The sequence below is a fragment of the Lithobates pipiens genome, unplaced genomic scaffold, assembly GCF_037356315.1.
Source record: "Lithobates pipiens isolate NorthernLeopardFrog02 unplaced genomic scaffold, aLitPip1_a1.2 Scaffold_16, whole genome shotgun sequence".
Taxonomy (NCBI): domain Eukaryota; kingdom Metazoa; phylum Chordata; class Amphibia; order Anura; family Ranidae; genus Lithobates; species Lithobates pipiens.
In genome coordinates this window covers 594,817,174-594,835,794 of record NW_027507748.1, presented here as the reverse complement: position 1 = coordinate 594,835,794, position 18,621 = coordinate 594,817,174, and the positions used below count along the sequence as shown (strand labels likewise).

At 50.2% G+C, this 18,621-nt stretch overlaps 1 protein-coding gene across 1 annotated transcript in view; it reads left to right on the top strand.

Moving 5' to 3' along the window:
- LOC143983846 (polyunsaturated fatty acid lipoxygenase ALOX15B-like) overlaps positions 1-18,621 on the top strand; it is a 101,344-nt gene that overhangs the window by 6,411 nt on the left and 76,312 nt on the right. The window contains exons 2-3 of the mRNA XM_077483945.1: positions 4,148-4,346; positions 6,158-6,239. Coding sequence (XP_077340071.1) covers positions 4,148-4,346; positions 6,158-6,239 — 281 coding nt within the window. The remainder of the gene's footprint in view (positions 1-4,147; positions 4,347-6,157; positions 6,240-18,621) is intronic.

The following is an 18,621-nucleotide window of genomic DNA, read 5'->3' as shown; positions in this document are numbered from 1 at the left end:
AATTCTGCTGCTTCTCCTGAGTACGGGGATACCACATATGTGGGACTTTTTGGGAGCCTAGCCGCGTACGGGGCCCCGAAAACCAAGCACCGCCTTCAGGCTTTCTAAGGGCGTAAATATTTGACTTCACTCCTCACTACCTATTACAGTTTTGAAGGCCATAAAATGCCAAGATGGCACAAAACCCCCACAAATGACCCCATTTTAGAAAGTAGACACCCCAAGCTATTTGCTGAGAGGCATGTTGAGTCCATGGAATATTTTATATTTTGCCACAAGTTGCGGGAAAATTACAAACTTTTTTTTTATTTTTTTTTTTTTCACAAAGTTGTCACTAAATGATATATTGCTCACGCATGCCATGGGCATATGTGAAATGACACCCCAAAATAAATTCTGCTGCTTCTCCTGAGTACGGGGATACCACATATGTGGGACTTTTTGGGAGCCTAGCCGCGTACGGGGCCCCGAAAACCAAGCACCGCCTTCAGGCTTTCTAAGGGCGTTACAGTTTTGAAGGCCATAAAATGCCAAGATGGCACAAACCCCCCCCAAATGACCCCATTTTGGAAAGTAGACACCCCTAAATTTAGGGGTACACTAGTGAGACTAGGTAATAAATGGCGGGTGCCCTGAAACTATAAAAAAATAACTAACCAACCAGCGTCACCTGTAACAGTTATATGGTGATCACTGGTGAAAGGGTTAACTAGGGGGCAATCAGGGGGCTTTATGCGGTAGTATATGGGGGTCCCTGGCGCTATAAAAAGCTGCGGCGAACCTAAATACCTACTTGCCTAACTAGCGTCACCTGTGACACTAATACAGCGATCAGAAAAACGATCGCTTATTAGGCTGGGTTCACACTGGAGCGATGCGGGAACGCCACGAATGCGCGGCGGGTTCCCGCATCGCATGCCTCCCGGCGGCAGTTCACACTGCCCTATGCGAACTGCTGGGAGTGTCAGTGAAATGTTACTGACACCCCCAGATCAGTTCGCATATCGCAGTGCGATCTGCAAACTCGGATCGCATGGTGTGAACACCCATGCGATCCGATTCTGCTGCGGGCCAAAAAAAGGGTCCCGTGCGAATTTGCGGCGGGTGCGGCGGGTGTGGCGGGTGCGGCGAATGGCTGAACTCGAATCGCACAGAGATCGGATGTGATTTGCACTGCAGTGCGAATCACATCCGTTCTCAAACCGCTGCAATCTGAACCCAGCCTTAGTGACACTGGCGACGGGGGGTGATCACGGGGTTAAACCTTTATTGGGGGGGTTAGGGGGGTACCTTAGAACTAAAGGGGGCTAACCCTAACTGCCCTAACAGTTATTAGTCACAAATGACACCCGCCGGGTGATCAGGGGGTTAAACCTTTATTAGGTAATAAATGGCGGGTGCCCTGAAACTATAAAAAAATAACTAACCAACCAGCGTCACCTGTAACAGTTATATGGTGATCACTGGTGAAAGGGTTAACTAGGGGGCAATCAGGGGGCTTTATGCGGTAGTATATGGGGGTCCCTGGCGCTATAAAAAGCTGCGGCGAACCTAAATACCTACCTGCCTAACTAGCGTCACCTGGGACACTAATACGGCGATCAGAAAAATGATCGCTTATTAGGCTGGGTTCACACTGGAGCGATGCGGAAACGCCGCGAATCCGCGGCGGGTTCCCGCATCGCATGCCTCCCGGCGGCAGTTCACACTGCCCTATGCGAACTGCTGGGAGTGTCAGTGAAATGTTACTGACACCCCCAGATCAGTTCGCATATCGCAGTGCGATCTGCAAACTCGGATCGCATGGTGTGAACACCCATGCGATCCGATTCTGCTGCGGGCCAAAAAAAGGGTCCCGTGCGAATTTGCGGCGGGTGCGGCGGGTGTGGCGGGTGCGGCGGGTGCGGCGAATGGCTGAACTCGAATCGCACAGAGATCGGATGTGATTTGCACTGCAGTGCGGTGCGAATCACATTCGTTCTCATAAACCGCTGCAATGTGAACCCAGCCTTAGTGACACTGGCGACGGGGGGTGATCACGGGGTTAAACCTTTATTGGGGGGGTTAGGGGGGTACATTAGAACTAAAGGGGGCTAACTCTAACTGCCCTAACAGTTATTACAGTCACAAATGACACCAATGCAAAAAAAAAAAAAAAAAAAAAAAAAATGACATTGGTGTCACTGTGACTGGGGGGCAGGGGTAATTGGGGGGGTGATCGGGGGGTAAAGGGGGGGTGTGAGTGTGCCTGGCATGTTCTACTGTGTGTGGGATGTGTTGGTGCAACTCACTGATCCGCTCTCCTCCGTGTCGGAACGAAAAATACCGACACGGAGGAGAGAATACATCACTTCCTCTCCTGTGTTTACATTACAGGAGAGGAAGTGATGTCACCGGGGATTTCTATTCGTCGGGAGCGATCGCGAGGGGGTGGCCATGAATGAATGGCCGTCCCCTCGTCCGGGATCGCTCCCGAACGAAAACCGACCGCCGCAGGCACCGGGCGGGGGCCCGATCGGGCCCCCGACCCGCGGGAGGCAAATCACGTACATGTACGTGCTTATGCCTGCCCGTGCCATTCTGCCGACGTACATCGGCGTTAGGCGGTCGGCAAGTGGTTAAAAGAAGTCTTTAGTAACAAACATGTCTCCTAAGAATAATCCAGTGCTTCTTTCTCATTAAATGCTCCAACAAATCGTGCATGGTGAACTACAGTACACCTCCCTGGACAGATCCCGTGCTCTCTTCTGCTCACACAAGCTATGTACTCACCAGACTCTCATGACCCTCTTATCCTAATAAGTGTTTTGTGCTGTCACTCTAGGCAGCCTTTCAGGTCACCTTCAAATCTTGGGTCTCTGTACCCTTTAATCCTCTAAATACATTTTGACCATCATGAGTAAACAATGTAATAGAATGCAATAATGTAGACTTTTTTATAAAAAAAAAATGTAAAAACTCTTCCAAGTGCGTACTCACATTAAAAACAAAGGCCAGCATTTTAATATGGTTACTATGCAACTTTGATCCAAGATGGCCACTGATGACACAACTTCCTGTCTACTTCCAGCATGTGTTCTACAGGCCGATGTTTCATAAGATTAGGCGACCCATCAGAATATGTAACAAAAGTGATGTTCTATTGCTGCCGTCTTGCTACACCCCACACTCCACCACCGTAAGAATACACTGAAAAGGGGCAAGCGGACATCTTGTTACACCCATCAGTTTTTCATTTCAGACTTATTTAGAAGAAACTGATCTTATATGGTGAAATGGAGTATTTGGAAAGCCATTGGACCATTAAATCTTTAAAATTCAACATCTGAGCAGTTTGGGTGTCTAAATACTGCATTTCACCTTATAAACTGTTAAAAATAAGTGTTTAAATGCAAAACTCCAGTGGGTGTAACAAGATGGCCTCTTGCCCCATCTGTGTATCCTTGCTGTGGAGTGCAGGGTGTAGCAAGATGGCGACGGAATGTAATTTCCATTACACATTCTCACTTATCTGCTGAAACATTGGAGGGGATAGGTTATTGTGATGAATAGCCCTGCCCAATGTGTTTTTTTGTCCAATTAATGTCAGGGATGGATGTTTAGCATGCCCCCTCTGCCTCTTTATGTACTACTGCTTCTTTTTTTTTTTTTTTTTTTTTTTTTTTACTTACTATTGCCACAATCTTGGTTCTCTTTGGTACCCTCTTGCACCTTGCCCATCCGGCATCACAGAAAACATCACTCCTGCTCTTGTTTTTCCACCAGCTGAATCGATTCAATCTACTTAAAAACTAGTCGGGAAAGTTTATTTTCAGCACCTTTAAAAAATATAAATAAAGGCTACCAATGAAACCTAAAAAATGCTTTAACATGAGAAAAATATTGGTAAGACTTATTAAAACTTGACCTATTAAAGTTTGTGGCTTTTGCTATGTTTATTGTGCTGAATATTTGATAATTCATGGCAATTTTTCACGTTCTTTATGAGCACAGTATTTATGCATGTTGGGAGTGCAGCACTTTGGTTGTACCTTTTCAAAGTACAAAACATCACTTGGTCTTTAATCGGCTTTAGTCTGTATCTCTACCAGCATGCTCTTTGAATTATCCATGATCAGTGGTTGAATTCCACTTTTGGCTTTTCCAGGTGACAGAGTTTAATATTGCTGTAAATCAAGACCTTGGAGAGCTCCTGATGATTAGGCTGTCCATGGAGCGCTACCTAAAGTTCCCTCTGGATCCCTGGTACTGCAATTATGTCACTGTGACCTGTCTCAAAGGCCAACTCTACAAATTCCCATTGTATCAGTGGATATCCAAGTCTGTGGAGATCCCAGAAGGGAAGGGTGAGCTATGACTTGATCATTATTATAATAGTGTTTAATTTAACTGTCTATTGGCACTTTTCTGAGGCAGACATGAAATATTACCAAACCATAACATTGAGTCTAATTATGGAGATCTTTTAAAGCGCTACAAAAACTCCCTGCAAAAGAACATGCCCATAGCAGCATGTGTACAGCATACATGTACTTTCAAACTTTTTTATTTTTATTTATTTTTTTTCCTCCAGGAGGGGGTGGGTTATTGGGAGATGGAGGGCTTTACCCATTTACCTTGTACTCTAGGCCCGTGCATTGTATACATTATCCACTCCTGACCCCTGCACTACTTGAGCATTATGTACTTGTAACCAGGCCCGGATTGGGACAAAAAATAGGCCCGGTCATTTTAGACTGAGCAGACAACTTTTTCAGGGATCAGGGAGTCGGTAGACATTTGTGGGGGTGGTTGTGGTTGGTACGCCACACTGTAATGTGCAGGGACAGTGTGATATAAAGGGAAGTATACTAAAAAGGCAGTTCCCTTTATATTAGTGTCCCAGTCCTATTGTGGCCATACAGTGCCAATACTGTCTGTCTCCTATTGTGCTCATGGCACAGTGACACTGACCTGCTCTGGTGCGGGTAGAGCTTGGCTCTCTGGTGGTGCTGGGGCTACTAGTTCCCCCAGCACACTCCTTTCGTTTTTCATGTCTCCTGTAATAGCTGCTACAAGCACTCCTCAGCTTGTTTCTGGGTTTTCTTTCACTCCAGCAGCGTGCATGCTGGGGACTGTAGTCTGCTCCCTGCTGAGACCAATGGTGCCATGTATCTCAGACTACATTTCCCATGATGCCCCTCTAGTTGCTTCTAATTGGCCCTCTGTTTTGGCCAATGGGGAGGGAAAACGAACACAGTAAATCCTCCTCCTCTTCCCCTGCTGCCAACATGAGAAGGGGAGCGAGGAGGGGAATATTGTGATGGCAGCCTGCAGATCTCCACGGCTGGAGGAGGAGAGCGGAACTGTCAGCGTGGCTCTGAGGCTGAGCTGTGTGTGAAACGCACGGCTCAGCCCATGCAGCCGCCAGGTCCGCATGACACAGGCACGGCTGCATGGTGGTAGGCTAGCAGCGACAGTGGCCTGTGTTTACCCATGATCAGGCCGCAGTCACCACTTGCCTTCCGCTGTGCAGCCTGATCAACAGGCCAAGGAGCGGGCCTGTCTGCCCTATGCCCGGTCTGCCCTATGGCCAGTCTGGGCCTGCTTGTAACCCAGAGCAGTGTATGCCTGGGTTTTATTTAATTATACCCATGCAAGCCCCTCTCAATTTGGCCTCACCCACCCATCAGTGTTGTGTCCTGTGCTTATATCGGCTTTGTCCTATACTTTGCCCTCCATATTTGTCCCAACAAGGGACAGATTTTCTATAGTAATGTTTGAAGATTATTGCACACTTTTGTAGAAAAGGCAGCAGAGCCTGGCTCTGAGACTCTTGGAAACTAGACTGTATGGCTCCCTGTAGACTGAACCCCGGACATCTGAGAATGGTGGGGACAGGTAAAATACATTTTAAGATAACTGTACTAAACCCACTGTTAATAGTATATTCCTAGTTCCACCCATGACAGAACTAGTTTATTAACATAAGTCATTTTAATGTCTGTGCCAGACTGAGAGAATCTAATGCACGGCTGCTATGGGCTACAGTAACTTTTTGGTATCTGATCCTGCAGAGTACAAACATTAACTGGCTGTTTGGTACATCTGTCAGATTTATGTGCTAAATGGGGGAATTGTGGTAGCAAATGTGACTGTATAATCTGTTCTGTTTCAGGTGTTGTGATAACTAAGAATATTCACCCTGCTCTCCAGCAACAAAGAAAATTAGAATTGGAGATGAATAGAGAGACACACAAGTGAGTGATCGGCACATACATTCTCTGTATGGTGAGAGGGGGTTGTCCATTATAGGACAGTTCATTTTCACTCGCATCTTGCTAATGACAAAACTTCTGCTCCAGCCATCCTGCTGATTGTTCTTTAACCACATCAATACTGGGCACTTTCGCCCCTTCCTTCCTAGACCAATTTTCAGCTTTCATCGCTCTCGCACTTTTAATAAGAATTGCACGGTCATGCTACGCTGTACCCAAATTACATTTTTAGAATTTTGTTTGCACAAATAGAGCTTTCTTTTGGTGGTCTTTATATTTTTTTTTTTTTTTTTTTGCGATATAAGCAAAACGGAAATTTGCAAACCTTTTCTTCATTAAAAAAAAATTTTTTCATAAATTTTAAGTCAAAATGTATTCTGCTACATGGTTTTTGGTTAAAAAAAAAATCCTGTTAAGTGTATAATTGGTTTGTGTGATCACGGACATGTTAGGCAAATGATCATTGGGACATGTGATTTTACTGTTTGTATATGTGGGGGACCTGTGTTTTTTACTGTGTGGTGACAGACTGGTGATCAGTGAGTAAAAAGCTGTAAACAGCTTGTACTCACTGATCACCAGCTGGCTGCAGAGATCCACTCCACTCCTCAGCGACAACTTCTGTGAGAGGAGAGCTGTGTCCAGTCTGGTTTTTCCTGGTTGGAATTGATCACTGAGAATTGGGCCAGTCTGGCAGTAAGGTAGTATCTATGTAGATGTGGGAGGCCTAGCCCGCCTTGTTTTCATTTGATAGTTTCATTTTGATAGTTTGGGGAGGCTCAGGGTATAATATAAAACAAACAAACAAATTTTAGAACTTTTTGCTTTGGAAGGAACGGAGATGGTCCATCCTTAGTGGGATGGGGAGGGCTTCTTCTGGATCGCTAGCGTCTCAATAGCTATGGTGAATAGTGGGGATAAAGGGCAGCCCTGCCTTGTGCCTCTAGCAATGTGAATTGGGGCAGATATCCCTGTGATGTGATAAAAGCTGTTGGTGTTGTACAGAGCTTTTATGATTCCTATAAAATGCTTGCCAAACCTCCATCCTTCTAAGAGTGAATATATACTGCCAGGACATGGAGTTGAGCGCTTTTTATAGATCTAGGAAATGCCACATATCCTGTTTGGAGCCTCCAGGCCAGTTAGATTGTAAAATTGAAACTGTCAATGGTTTGTCTGGTTTGGCCTCTAAAGTTTCTGCTAATGTAATTTGGTCTTCCATGATAGCGTTATGTTTTTCAGAGTGTGGGGATGGGGGAGGGTGTTGGAATTGTGATATGGAGCTGTTACCTCCCTGTTGGTTGTCATTATACAATTTGCTATAGAATTCTTGAAAAGCAGAGATTTTGGTGGGGTCTGAGGCTGTAATCTGTGTCTGGATCTAGAGGTCGACCGATATGGGTTTTCCTCTGGCCGATATTTAGAAATCGGGGCAGCCGATGGCCGATATGAGGCCAATTTTATTTTTTTTATTTTTTTCTTTATTTTATTTTTTTTTGTCCTTCCTTAATTTCATTAAATCTAACAGTTTATAAAGGGATACAGAAAATTGCTTAAATTAACCATTTATTAAACAGAAGTACACAACAAGCCTCCAGTCAGTGCACATGTATATCAGTTAGATAAAAACATAACTATGTATCTTAAAAATACACAGTTAAGGTAATCAAAACTTTTGAAAGAAATCAACGTAATCAACAGAATAGATAGTAAACAATGAAAAGTGCAAATTTTCTTTAGTTTTAGGCTTTTTGCTTCAGTTCCAGTTCTCGATTCTCTTCTTCACCCACATCCATCACCTAAAAGTTCTCTTGGTACTCCCAGTTTAAGAGCTTCAGGTTGTAGTTCAGGAAACGGTCTCTCTGCATTTTCTCCTGTGAGCCTGCTCCTCTTCTTGTCATAGATGATCCCAATCTCACTGAACACTCTTTCACTGGGAACAGAAGAGGCAGATGGACAGAAATTTTCTTGCCAGTGGTGCAAGGTGACACAGGCGGGATGCATTCTGTTTCCACCATTCCAGTGGCAGACCAGTCCGTCTATCAGTGGCTCTCGGAGGTACTTTTTCCAACTGCTCAGATATTAAGTGCTCATCACTCTCTTCAGCAGGAGTTCCATGAGCCCCCAAAATGTTTGCTTACATTTTCTCCAGAAGACCAGAGGGACTGGGTTCCTCCTTCTGTTCTACCCTTGTCCTGGTCTGGTTTTTGTTCTGGCCCTTCATCTCCACTGGTGGCTCTTTTTTTTGTTCGGACACAATAGCATTCTCTTCTCGCAGCCAAGTTTTTGCTTTGTTCAGTGTGTCCCCTGCAAATACATGAGCCTTGTACCAAGGATCAAGCAGTGTTGCCAGCACCAAACATTTGGTATCTTCCATCTTTGTGAATCGTCTCTCCAAGCTTTGCCACATGGTTTCCCGTGTTTTGATCCCCCTTGTGGTGTGACCCTCTGCCTGAAGCACCATCTTCAGCACAGCAATGCATGGGATGATGCAGGAGATGGAGGCCTCTTCCTTGCGGATATCCAAAGTCACTTCCTCAACAGGGCCCAGTGTATCTATCAAATTTGAGATGATATCCCATTGTTCTGCTGGAGGTGTGGTAAACTTGCCATGTTCTGCTACATAGAGATTCAGGGCACGCTTCTGCTCCAGCATCCTCTGCAACATATGTAATGTGGAGTTCCAGCGTGTGGGAACATCCTGAATGATGCTGTGCTGGGGGAGGCCAAGATCTTTTTGGATGGCTCCAAGACGCTGCTTTGCAAGCACAGAGTGGCTAAAGTGTGTAGCACAAGTCTTTAATTTGGCAATGATGTCCCCCACTACTCGCTGACTGCTGATGCCCTCTTTCACCACAAGCTGTAATGTGTGTGCGCTGCAGCTTAAGTCTGGTATATCTGCCAGTCTGAGGCCTTTAATCATGTTGGCACCACTGTCTCGCAGCACAGGCACCACTCTGTCTTGGTTGATGTCCCATTTATTAAGCATGCTAAGGAACATCTCCCTGATATAGTCCCCAGTATGGGAGCCAGACATGGCCTTGACATTTTAGAATTACCTGTTTCCTTTCCCAGTTACTGTCTATAAAATGACATGTTAGGCTCATAAGTGATTCTGCTTCACCAGACCAACAGTCTGTTGTGAAGGACAAATGGGGGCCAGCATTCTTTGTTGCAATTAGTGTCTTAATCCGCTGTGTAACCTTCTTGTACACACTTTCCAGCATGTCTGTGCGGTAGTATTTTTCACTTTTGATTGAATATCTTGGTTCTATGGTTGCCAGCAAGTGTTGGAAGCCATGACCTATGCATTCGGTAATTACCCCTTCCGTAAGTTTTCTTACCCGTACCTGTATCAATACCCTTTTACCTTTTCCCATTCCCAATAAATAGACCACACCGGAGTTTGGAGTATAAATTGGCCATAGCAGCCTTTTATTTAACCAGAACTTTAACCAAAATAAAATAAATAACTTTAATGTTATAATAGAAACATACTTATATACATATTGCAACAGCAATTACAACTCCCAGTCGTTTGGTCTTTGACGGTACCTCGGTTCCATTTAACGTTACTATTTTCCAAAACCAAAAACCCACTGCGGGACCAAATTTGTACCATACAAGGCCTCCGGTCGTTTAACAGCCCGGAGACAACCCCACCTTCCCGCAGTGTAACCAAACCCGTATCCCAGCCTACCCTTCCGCTGGGATACACCAAAAGGGGCACATACGACCTATGAGCCCCCCACACCGTTCCATCACCTAATTTGTTTTACCCCGTCAAAGACCAAAGACACCGCCTTCCACTGCTATGACGACCTCCACCACCGAACCTGCAAGAAAAATGAGAAACCCGACAGCAATCGGAAAACAACAGTACAATAACTCAAAATAAAGGGGCGGGTGGGTGGGCAACTTCCACACTTGTGACCCACGCTTCCTGTTGCAGCTCCTCCCCCTCCTTATATGGCGCTCCGCCCTCTCCTCTCTCTCTCCTGCCGCTCCACCCCTCCCTCTTTCTATTCTTCAGTTTAACCCTATAAGGGGCTACCTAGCATTTGTCATGCCAGCCCTGCACCTACGTCTAGCCTGCGTTTCCGGGCTTCCCTTGACCTATGCATTCGGTAATTACCCCTTCCGTAAGTTTTCTTACCCGTACCTGTATCAATACCCTTTTACCTTTTCCCATTCCCAATAAATAGACCACACCGGAGTTTGGAGTATAAATTGGCCATAGCAGCCTTTTATTTAACCAGAACTTTAACCAAAATAAAATAAATAACTTTAATGTTATAATAGAAACATACTTATATACATATTGCAACAGCAATTACAACTCCCAGTCGTTTGGTCTTTGACGGTACCTCGGTTCCATTTAACGTTACTATTTTCCAAAACCAAAAACCCACTGCGGGACCAAATTTGTACCATACAAGGCCTCCGGTCGTTTAACAGCCCGGAGACAACCCCACCTTCCCGCAGTGTAACCAAACCCGTATCCCAGCCTACCCTTCCGCTGGGATACACCAAAAGGGCACATACGACCTATGAGCCCCCCACACCGTTCCATCACCTAATTTGTTTTACCCCGTCAAAGACCAAAGACACCGCCACAGCCCGCAAGGATGACCCCTTAGCCTTAAGGGCCCCTCCACACCCGAAGAGCCCGCTCAATCCCCTCCTGCACTCCCAGAGTCCACAGGTCAGTACCCACCGCCGTGAGATGCACACCATCCCCCCTGAGGTACATGCCCACATTTACCTCCAACTCCGTGTGCCGTATCACCAACCCCCCATTCCGGGACACAAACCTCCCCAGGGCCTTATTAACCTTAATTCTAGCCTTATTAATTCGAACCACAGAGCGAGCCATACGCCACGCGGTCCGTGCAACGATGTCCGACCAGATCACCACCATGCTCGGAAAATCTCTCCGAAGCATGAGAAAATCCCGTTTTACATCGGACACAATGTCCCTGGTAGACCGGGCCCCCAAATCGTTACCCCCCACATGCAGCACCAACACATCCGGGGGCCTATCTAGCCTGGCGTACCGAAGAAATTCCGGCACCACCCTGTTCCATTTAAGCCCAGGAATCCCCAACCAACGTACACTCGCCTCCCCCCGGGAAATCCCCAGCTGCCTTCCCTCCGGCCTGACATCTGCTCTCCTGGCACCCCAAAAAACATAGGAGTGCCCCAATATCCAGACGAGGCGTTCGCGACCTCCATCTGAAAGGAAAAACAAAAACACTAGAGCAACTATACCAATCCCAACCACGACCCCACCAAAACATCCACCCCCCCCCGCCTGCTACAACACATGAACCCAAACCCTGAACACCCCTTACGTCAGATGTGGTCGCACGTACGACCGAAAACGCCGAGATTCCCAGCGCCCAATCCTCTTGACCACCGCCTCGTCCAACCCGCACCTGGCCGCCTCAGTGGCTGCCCCGATGCGGAAGGAGTGGGAGGCGAACTGAGTGCAATCCAAACCCCCAGCCCGCAGACACCTCCGAAACACCGCCACAAATTGAAAACGGGATAAAAAGGTGCCGTCTTGATGCACCAGCAACGGGCCCGCCCCTTGCGGCCGAACCCTCAGGAACTCCGAAACCACCCTCACTGGGCATAACCCCGACCCCGGCAGCTCAAACAACCATACATCCACCCCAATCCCAGTCTGATCTGTCTTGGACCTACGCAGGCGCAAACGCACCCTATCAGCCCCCAAGGTCACATCCTGACCCAACAAACCCCCCCCAACCGTCTTAGCAGGACTGACCAATTCCCCAACCCGAAAAGCCCCAAAGAAGGCCAACGAAAAAGCCGCTCGGAACAACCGCACCTCGTAACCCGAAGTGCACTGTTCCCCCAAGCGCCCGCAGACAACCTGTAGAACCTGGAAGGTCACCGGCCTCCGCATATCCCTCCGCGGATTGCCCTTTTTGTACCCCTTAACCGCCTGCTTGACCCAAAAATCCTTCGTGTGATCAACTTCCCCCCGCAACTTAAACCAAAACGCCAGTGCCGTAAGCTTGCGCTCAATCAAGGACACCGACCCCGCGCGTTCCATCACCCTAGCCACAAAGCACAACACCAAAAGCCCCTGCTCACCACTCCCACCCAGCTCAGCGTCCGCTAGCCGTGTAAAATCCAGCCATTCCTTCCATACTTTACAGTACGCCGCCCAGGTCGCCTTGCTCACCGACCTCCTGATCCAGTCCGTGGCGAGTCCAACGCAACCTCCCAGAGCCACCCCGGGCAGGGGATCCCATCTCTCGCCGCCTCCGGAGCCAACGCCCGAAACCTCTCCCACTGGAATCGAGATAAGGCATCAGCCACGTTATTGTCCACCCCAGGCACATTAACGGCATACAAAATTATGTTAGCCTGCAAACACCGCAGCACCAGGTGGCGCAGCAGCCGGATCACCGGCTGCGAGGAAGCCGACATCCGATTGATCACCTGCACCACTCCCATGTTGTCACAGTGCAACCTGATCTTCAGATCCCTGCACGACGCCCCCCAAAGCTCCATCGCCAGCACCACCGGAAACAATTCCAGCAGCACCAGGTTCTTCGCATACCCCGCCTCCACCCACGACCTGGGCCAAGCCTCTGCGCTCCACTGTCCCCGAAAAAAGGCCCCATAGCCCGCGGACCCCGCCGCATCCGTCACCAACTCCACGTCAAAATTACTCACCGGCCCTTTCATCCACACCGACCGTCCATTGAAGTCTTCCAAAAAAGTCTGCCAAATCCGCAAGTCCTCCCTAAGATCCCGTGTCAACCGAATGAAGTGGGTTGGAACCAGGACACCCGCCGTAGCCCCCGACAGCCGGCGGCAAAATATCCGCCCCATCGGAATGATCCGGCAGGCAAAATTTAACTTACCCAGGACCGACTGCAATTTCCGCAGTTGCACTTTCCGCACGCCGAACAACTCCCGCAGCTCCTGCCTCAGTCCCTCGACTTTGTCGTCCGGCAAGCGGCACTCCATAACCTCCGTGTCTATTTCAATGCCCCAAAAAACTCAAGACCGTGGCCGGCCCCTCCGTTTTATCGGCCGCCAACGGCACCCCAAAGCGATCCGCAATGTGTTGCAACGTGGCCAAAAGGATCGCACACACATTGGAGGACGGGGGGCCCACGACAAGAAAGTCATCGAAGTAATGAATCACCGACGCCCAGCCCGACACATCGCGTACCACCCATTCCAAGAATGAACTAAACAGTTCAAACAAGGCACAGGACACGAACAGCCCATGGGCAAGCACTTGTCCACGTAAAACCGTTCCTGCCAATAACACCCCAAGAGCCAAAAGCTCTCCGGGTGCACGGGCAACAGCCGAAACGCCGCCTCAATGTCAGACTTTGCCATAAGGGCCCCCTTACCGTACCGCCGCACCCAGCCTACCGCCGCATCGAACGACGTGTAAGAAACCGTGCAGGCCTCGGGATCGATAGCATCGTTCACAGACCCCCCTTTTGGGAAGGACAGATGATGGATAAGCCGGAACTTGTTGGGTTCCTTCTTAGGCACCACCCCCAACGGCGACACCACCAAGACCGGCAAAGGCTGCTCCACGAACGGTCCACACATCCTCCCCAAGGAAACCTCCTTAGCCAATTTGTCGCTGACCACCCCCGGATGCCGCAAGGCGGACCTCAAGTTCCTAGCCACCGGGGGAGCCACTTCCAGCGAACACGGAATCCGAAAACCCACCGCAAACCCCTCCCCCAGCACCCGCGCAGCCCCCTTGTCCGGATACCTATTTAGAAAAGGACGCATCCTTTCCACCCTCACCGGGGTTGCTCCCCTTGAACGCAGGGTCCCCAGTACGCTTGCCCCTCTTAAAACAACGGGAGAGGGAGTGAGTGCCTCCGCAACCGGAACACTCATGTTTAAATCGACAGGACCCCCCGAACTTGCAGGCCCCTTCGTTAAATTGCCAGCACACGCCCATCTTTTTTCCGGCCGGAAGTCCAGAGGCGGGGGTACCCCCGGCCCCCCCCTGAAAAAACTGCGAAGGCGTCCGCGCCGACGCCATCAACCGCATCCAAAGGCTGATATCCTTGTGGTCCCACCGAATATCAGGCCGCGCCGCCCGCCGCTGCCGAAACTGCTCGTCGTACCGCAGCCAAGCCGTACCCCCATACACCCTATGCGCTTCCCCGATAGCGTCCATGTAACAAAACAGAGCCGAGCAGTGCTCCGGCGCTGTCTCGCCAATCACGCTGGCCAAAATGGCAAACGCCTGCAGCCAATTAGGGAAGGTCCGCGGTATCAGCCGATACCGCCTCTTCTCCTCATCGTCCTTCTTAGAGCTATCAGGCTTGACCCTGTCCAAATTGAACTTCTCCAGGGGAAGCAACGAAAAGATCTCCACATACTCACCCTTCTTGATCTTGTCCCTTACCTCCTGCTTGAGATGCGCCCCCAACGGCCCCTCATAACAGACATAAACCTCACACTTAGCCGCGTCGGCAAGCCGAACCAAATCAACCCGAGCCGCGGCCTCTTTCGCTGCCACCTCCTCCCCCATACTTACCGAGGATGCTCCCGCCACCGGCGTTTCCTGTTGCGAACTTACCTCCACAGTCCCGGCCACCGGCGCCTGCAACCCTGAGGGCGAGCCCAAAGCCAGCGACCCGAATGCCCCATCCCCTGGCCCTCGTAAGGCACCCCCTCCCTGGGGCACCCCACCCCCCAGAAGTGAACCCGAACTGGACCCAGACCCCAGACCACCCACCCAAGGCGCCACCTGCGGGGGGCCCCCAGAAGCCCCGTCAGCAAACCTCTGCAGCAGATCCTTCAAACCCCCCAACAACGCCTGCAACGATTCCTGGGTCCCGCCGGAGGCAGGCAACCCGCCCGCCTCCCGCGGCACCACCCCCGCGCGGCCCCACGCCCCGCTCCCAACCACTCCCCCTGACAGACACCCCACATCATCAGGCAAAACATTAGCATGAAAGTGAAGCCCCTTACCTGGCTGCGTGGGTCCCCTCCCGTCAGCCGACCCTCCGGAACCTCCAGCCGTCTCCACTCGACCAAGGACCTCCTCTTCGGAACCCGACAGCTCCCCCTCGGAACGCACATCTGCCGCGGATGGCATAGGCGTCGCAGACCCTCCGGCCGCTGGGCAGCCCGGGGGTGTAGCAGCGTTGCTGGTAGACGCTCCGTCGTTGCAATAGGCCCGACCAACCATCCTGCCGAGCAAGGCACCCGCACTGCGCACCCGTGCGGGCCCCGTAGGCCTGTTCCCGTCCACCCTCAGGGCTCCGCTTCCACTCCTCTCCGACCTGCCCGCCGCGTCTGGTAGCTTACGCGCAGGTGTGGCTCTGGAACTCCTCCGCCGTGTCTCCCCGTGCGGCGGCAGCACCGCGGCCGCAAGGGGAACCGTGCTCCTTCCGTCAACTGACCGCGCCGGTGGGGAGGGGGTGACCGCAGGCTCCAAACCCCCACTCCCCGAGCCCCGCCCATGAAAAGGATTCCGCCCGGACCCCCCCCTAGCCCCCGCAGATGACCGTTTCGCGGGGGGGGCCGGCGGGTCCGCTATCGGGCTCCTGGTAGGGCGCTGGACTCTGGTGGAGGGGCCAGGAGAGAAGCGCTCCGGTGGCCTGGACCGCCGAGCGCGTGGTGTGGCATCCCCCCCCTCTACAGGCCCCCCCGCCGCCGCACGTGTAATGGCCGCCACCTGCTCCTGCAGCCAGTCCGTCCCTCGCGCTCCCGCCGCCGCACGGAGCCGCTCAAAAAGCTCCTCCATGTCCCCCATCGTAGGCAATGTCCTCCCAAAGTCCCTGGCAGCCAAAAATACCACCCGTCCCGCCCGCAATGCCGCCGTGTAGCCCGCGCTGTACCTGTGCGTCCTGCCAGCCAGGCAACTTCCACACTTGTGACCCACGCTTCCTGTTGCAGCTCCTCCCCCTCCTTATATGGCGCTCCGCCCTCTCCTCTCTCTCTCCTGCCGCTCCACCCCTCCCTCTTTCTATTCTTCAGTTTAACCCTATAAGGGGCTACCTAGCATTTGTCATGCCAGCCCTGCACCTACGTCTAGCCTGCGTTTCCGGGCTTCCCTATATCTGCAACAACTGTAAAGGGCTGGTTGTCTGTGGCAATCATTTCTGTGATTAGGGTATCAATTTTCTTGGACCGGGGATCAGTATTTTGCCATTTTCTTTTAGAATCAAACATCTGTACTACAGTGGGCTGAAAGTTGGCTGAAGAAGCTGCATCTTTCTCCCTCTGTGCGCCTTTATAAGCTTGGAGGTGGTGGACTTTCAAATGATTCCACATATTTGTGGTATTTTTAGCCTTTCCTTTTTCTGCTCCCATGCTCAGCAATTTCTGGCAGATATTGCACTTGGCCTTCCCTGATGTTGGCTCACTGAAATACTGCCATACTGGGTTTGATTTCTTTTCAGCCGTCATCAGACTGTAATTATTAAAAAATTTAAAATTGCAATCTTAGTCATTTTAAAGGAGGGCACAGCAGTGGCGGCTGGTGCTCAAACGTTTTTGGGGGGCGCAAACAAACTGAAAAAAACACACCCCATCAAACGCAGCCACTGTGCCCCATCAAATGCTGCCAGTGTGCATCCCCGTCTGCCCTGCACTTACCTTGTCTCGGTAAGGCAGCGGGTCACGGCGGTGTGCTCCACAATCCTCGATGTCTTCTCCTGTCCTCTTTATAGGCATCCAATCAAAGTGACTGTCGTTTCAGCCAATCAGGTGACAGGTAACAGACCCGAGCACCTGATTGGCTGAGAGGCGGTTCAGGGTTAGGAAAGTGAATGAATTGGTTTCCTAACACAGCGCTGAGTGAACAGCGAGCACCCAGCACCTTTTTGGATGCTTATTAGAGCCTGTGGCTCTAATCGGGTGCTTCCAAAAAAAAAAAATGCCATGCGTGATAGAGATGTGACAGGAGAGAGGCGCTGGCGCCCGTGTGCCCCTTATGGATGCACCTCCACTGGGGTACAGAGAGGCGGCTGTGGAGGAGGGGTTGCAGAGAGGCGGCTGTGGAGGAGGGGTTGCAGAGAGGCGGCTGTGGAGGAGGGGGGGGGGGTTGCAGAGAGGCGGCTGCGGAGGAGGGTCATCCATTTTCTAAATGTCAGCCTCAGCCAGGTTTCACTTTAAAAGGATATTAAAGTCTGCAAGGGGGCACAGTAGCACACTCCATTTTTGTGACTTACCGTGCATACATATCTGCATGCACCTGATAGGGCTAGGTGCATGCTGATGAGCTGACCAGCCAATCGCATAGTGAGCTAGAAGCAGCCAGCAGGCTCCGCCTCCGCAGGCAAGGAAGAGGAGCTTAGCTAGTGCTGGCTACGATCTCCTGCAGAGGCTTGTGATAGTCTAAATGATGTTCCTCTGTGGCCAGCCGCACGGGTGAAGGATCGAGGATTAATTTTACTTGCTGCTGCTGCTGCAGCGGGGACATGTCTGTACTGCAGGCGGCCGGGTATAGTGTTACCCGCAAGTCGGCATGGTCTGCACAATCTGCCGATTTCATAAAAACTGACAAATATTGGTCGACCTCTATCCGGATCTTAAGGATAGCTCTAAGCCTTGTCCTGGGGTTTAGTTTGTTGGCTAGCATTGAGCCTAACCTGTCTTTTTGTGAATAAAATTTGGCCCCGCTCCATTGTAATTGTTCTCAGCTCATGCTGTGAGCTAGGTTTAGTTCTAGCCTGGCGGTGTCAAGTTGAGACGTGATTCTGTGTGGGTCTCTTTTGTGCTGAGCCCGAAGGGTCATAGGTTTTCAAGTTTGCTAATGCCTGCCTCTTTTCCTTTTTTTTTTTTTTTTTTTTTTTTTTTTTTTAATTTGTGAAGCTAGTTGTATAATTTTTTCCCCTGACTGTAACTTTATGGGCTGCCCATAAAACTTCTGCCGAGACATCCCCGACTGTTTAATAGAGATGTATTTTAGTAGTGCTTTGTTGATCTCGATCATCCTAATGGGGTCTGCTAAAATGGACTTAATCTCCGGTGGAAGTGCTTGGGTCTGTGGAAAGTTATGGAGTGGTCAGAAAGTGTCTATGATCTTGGAGTTTTCTACATTGGGTAGGTGATGTGTGGGCAAGAGGATGTGATCTATCCTGGCATAGGATCGGTGGGGGCTAGAAAAGTGGATGTAATCCCTCTTCGTTTGGTTGGCTTCTCGCCAAACATTGACATTCCCTGAGCATGAATCGGTCTAGCAAATTTTAGGCTAGCTTTGGTGGGGCAAGTTAGCGTGATTTTGGTTGGGTTGGATTTGTCCAACCCTTGGTCTAACTCCCCAAGAATGGGAGTCCCTTCCAGGAGGGAATTTGGGGTTGACATCATTGATTGGAAAAATTTGTGTTTG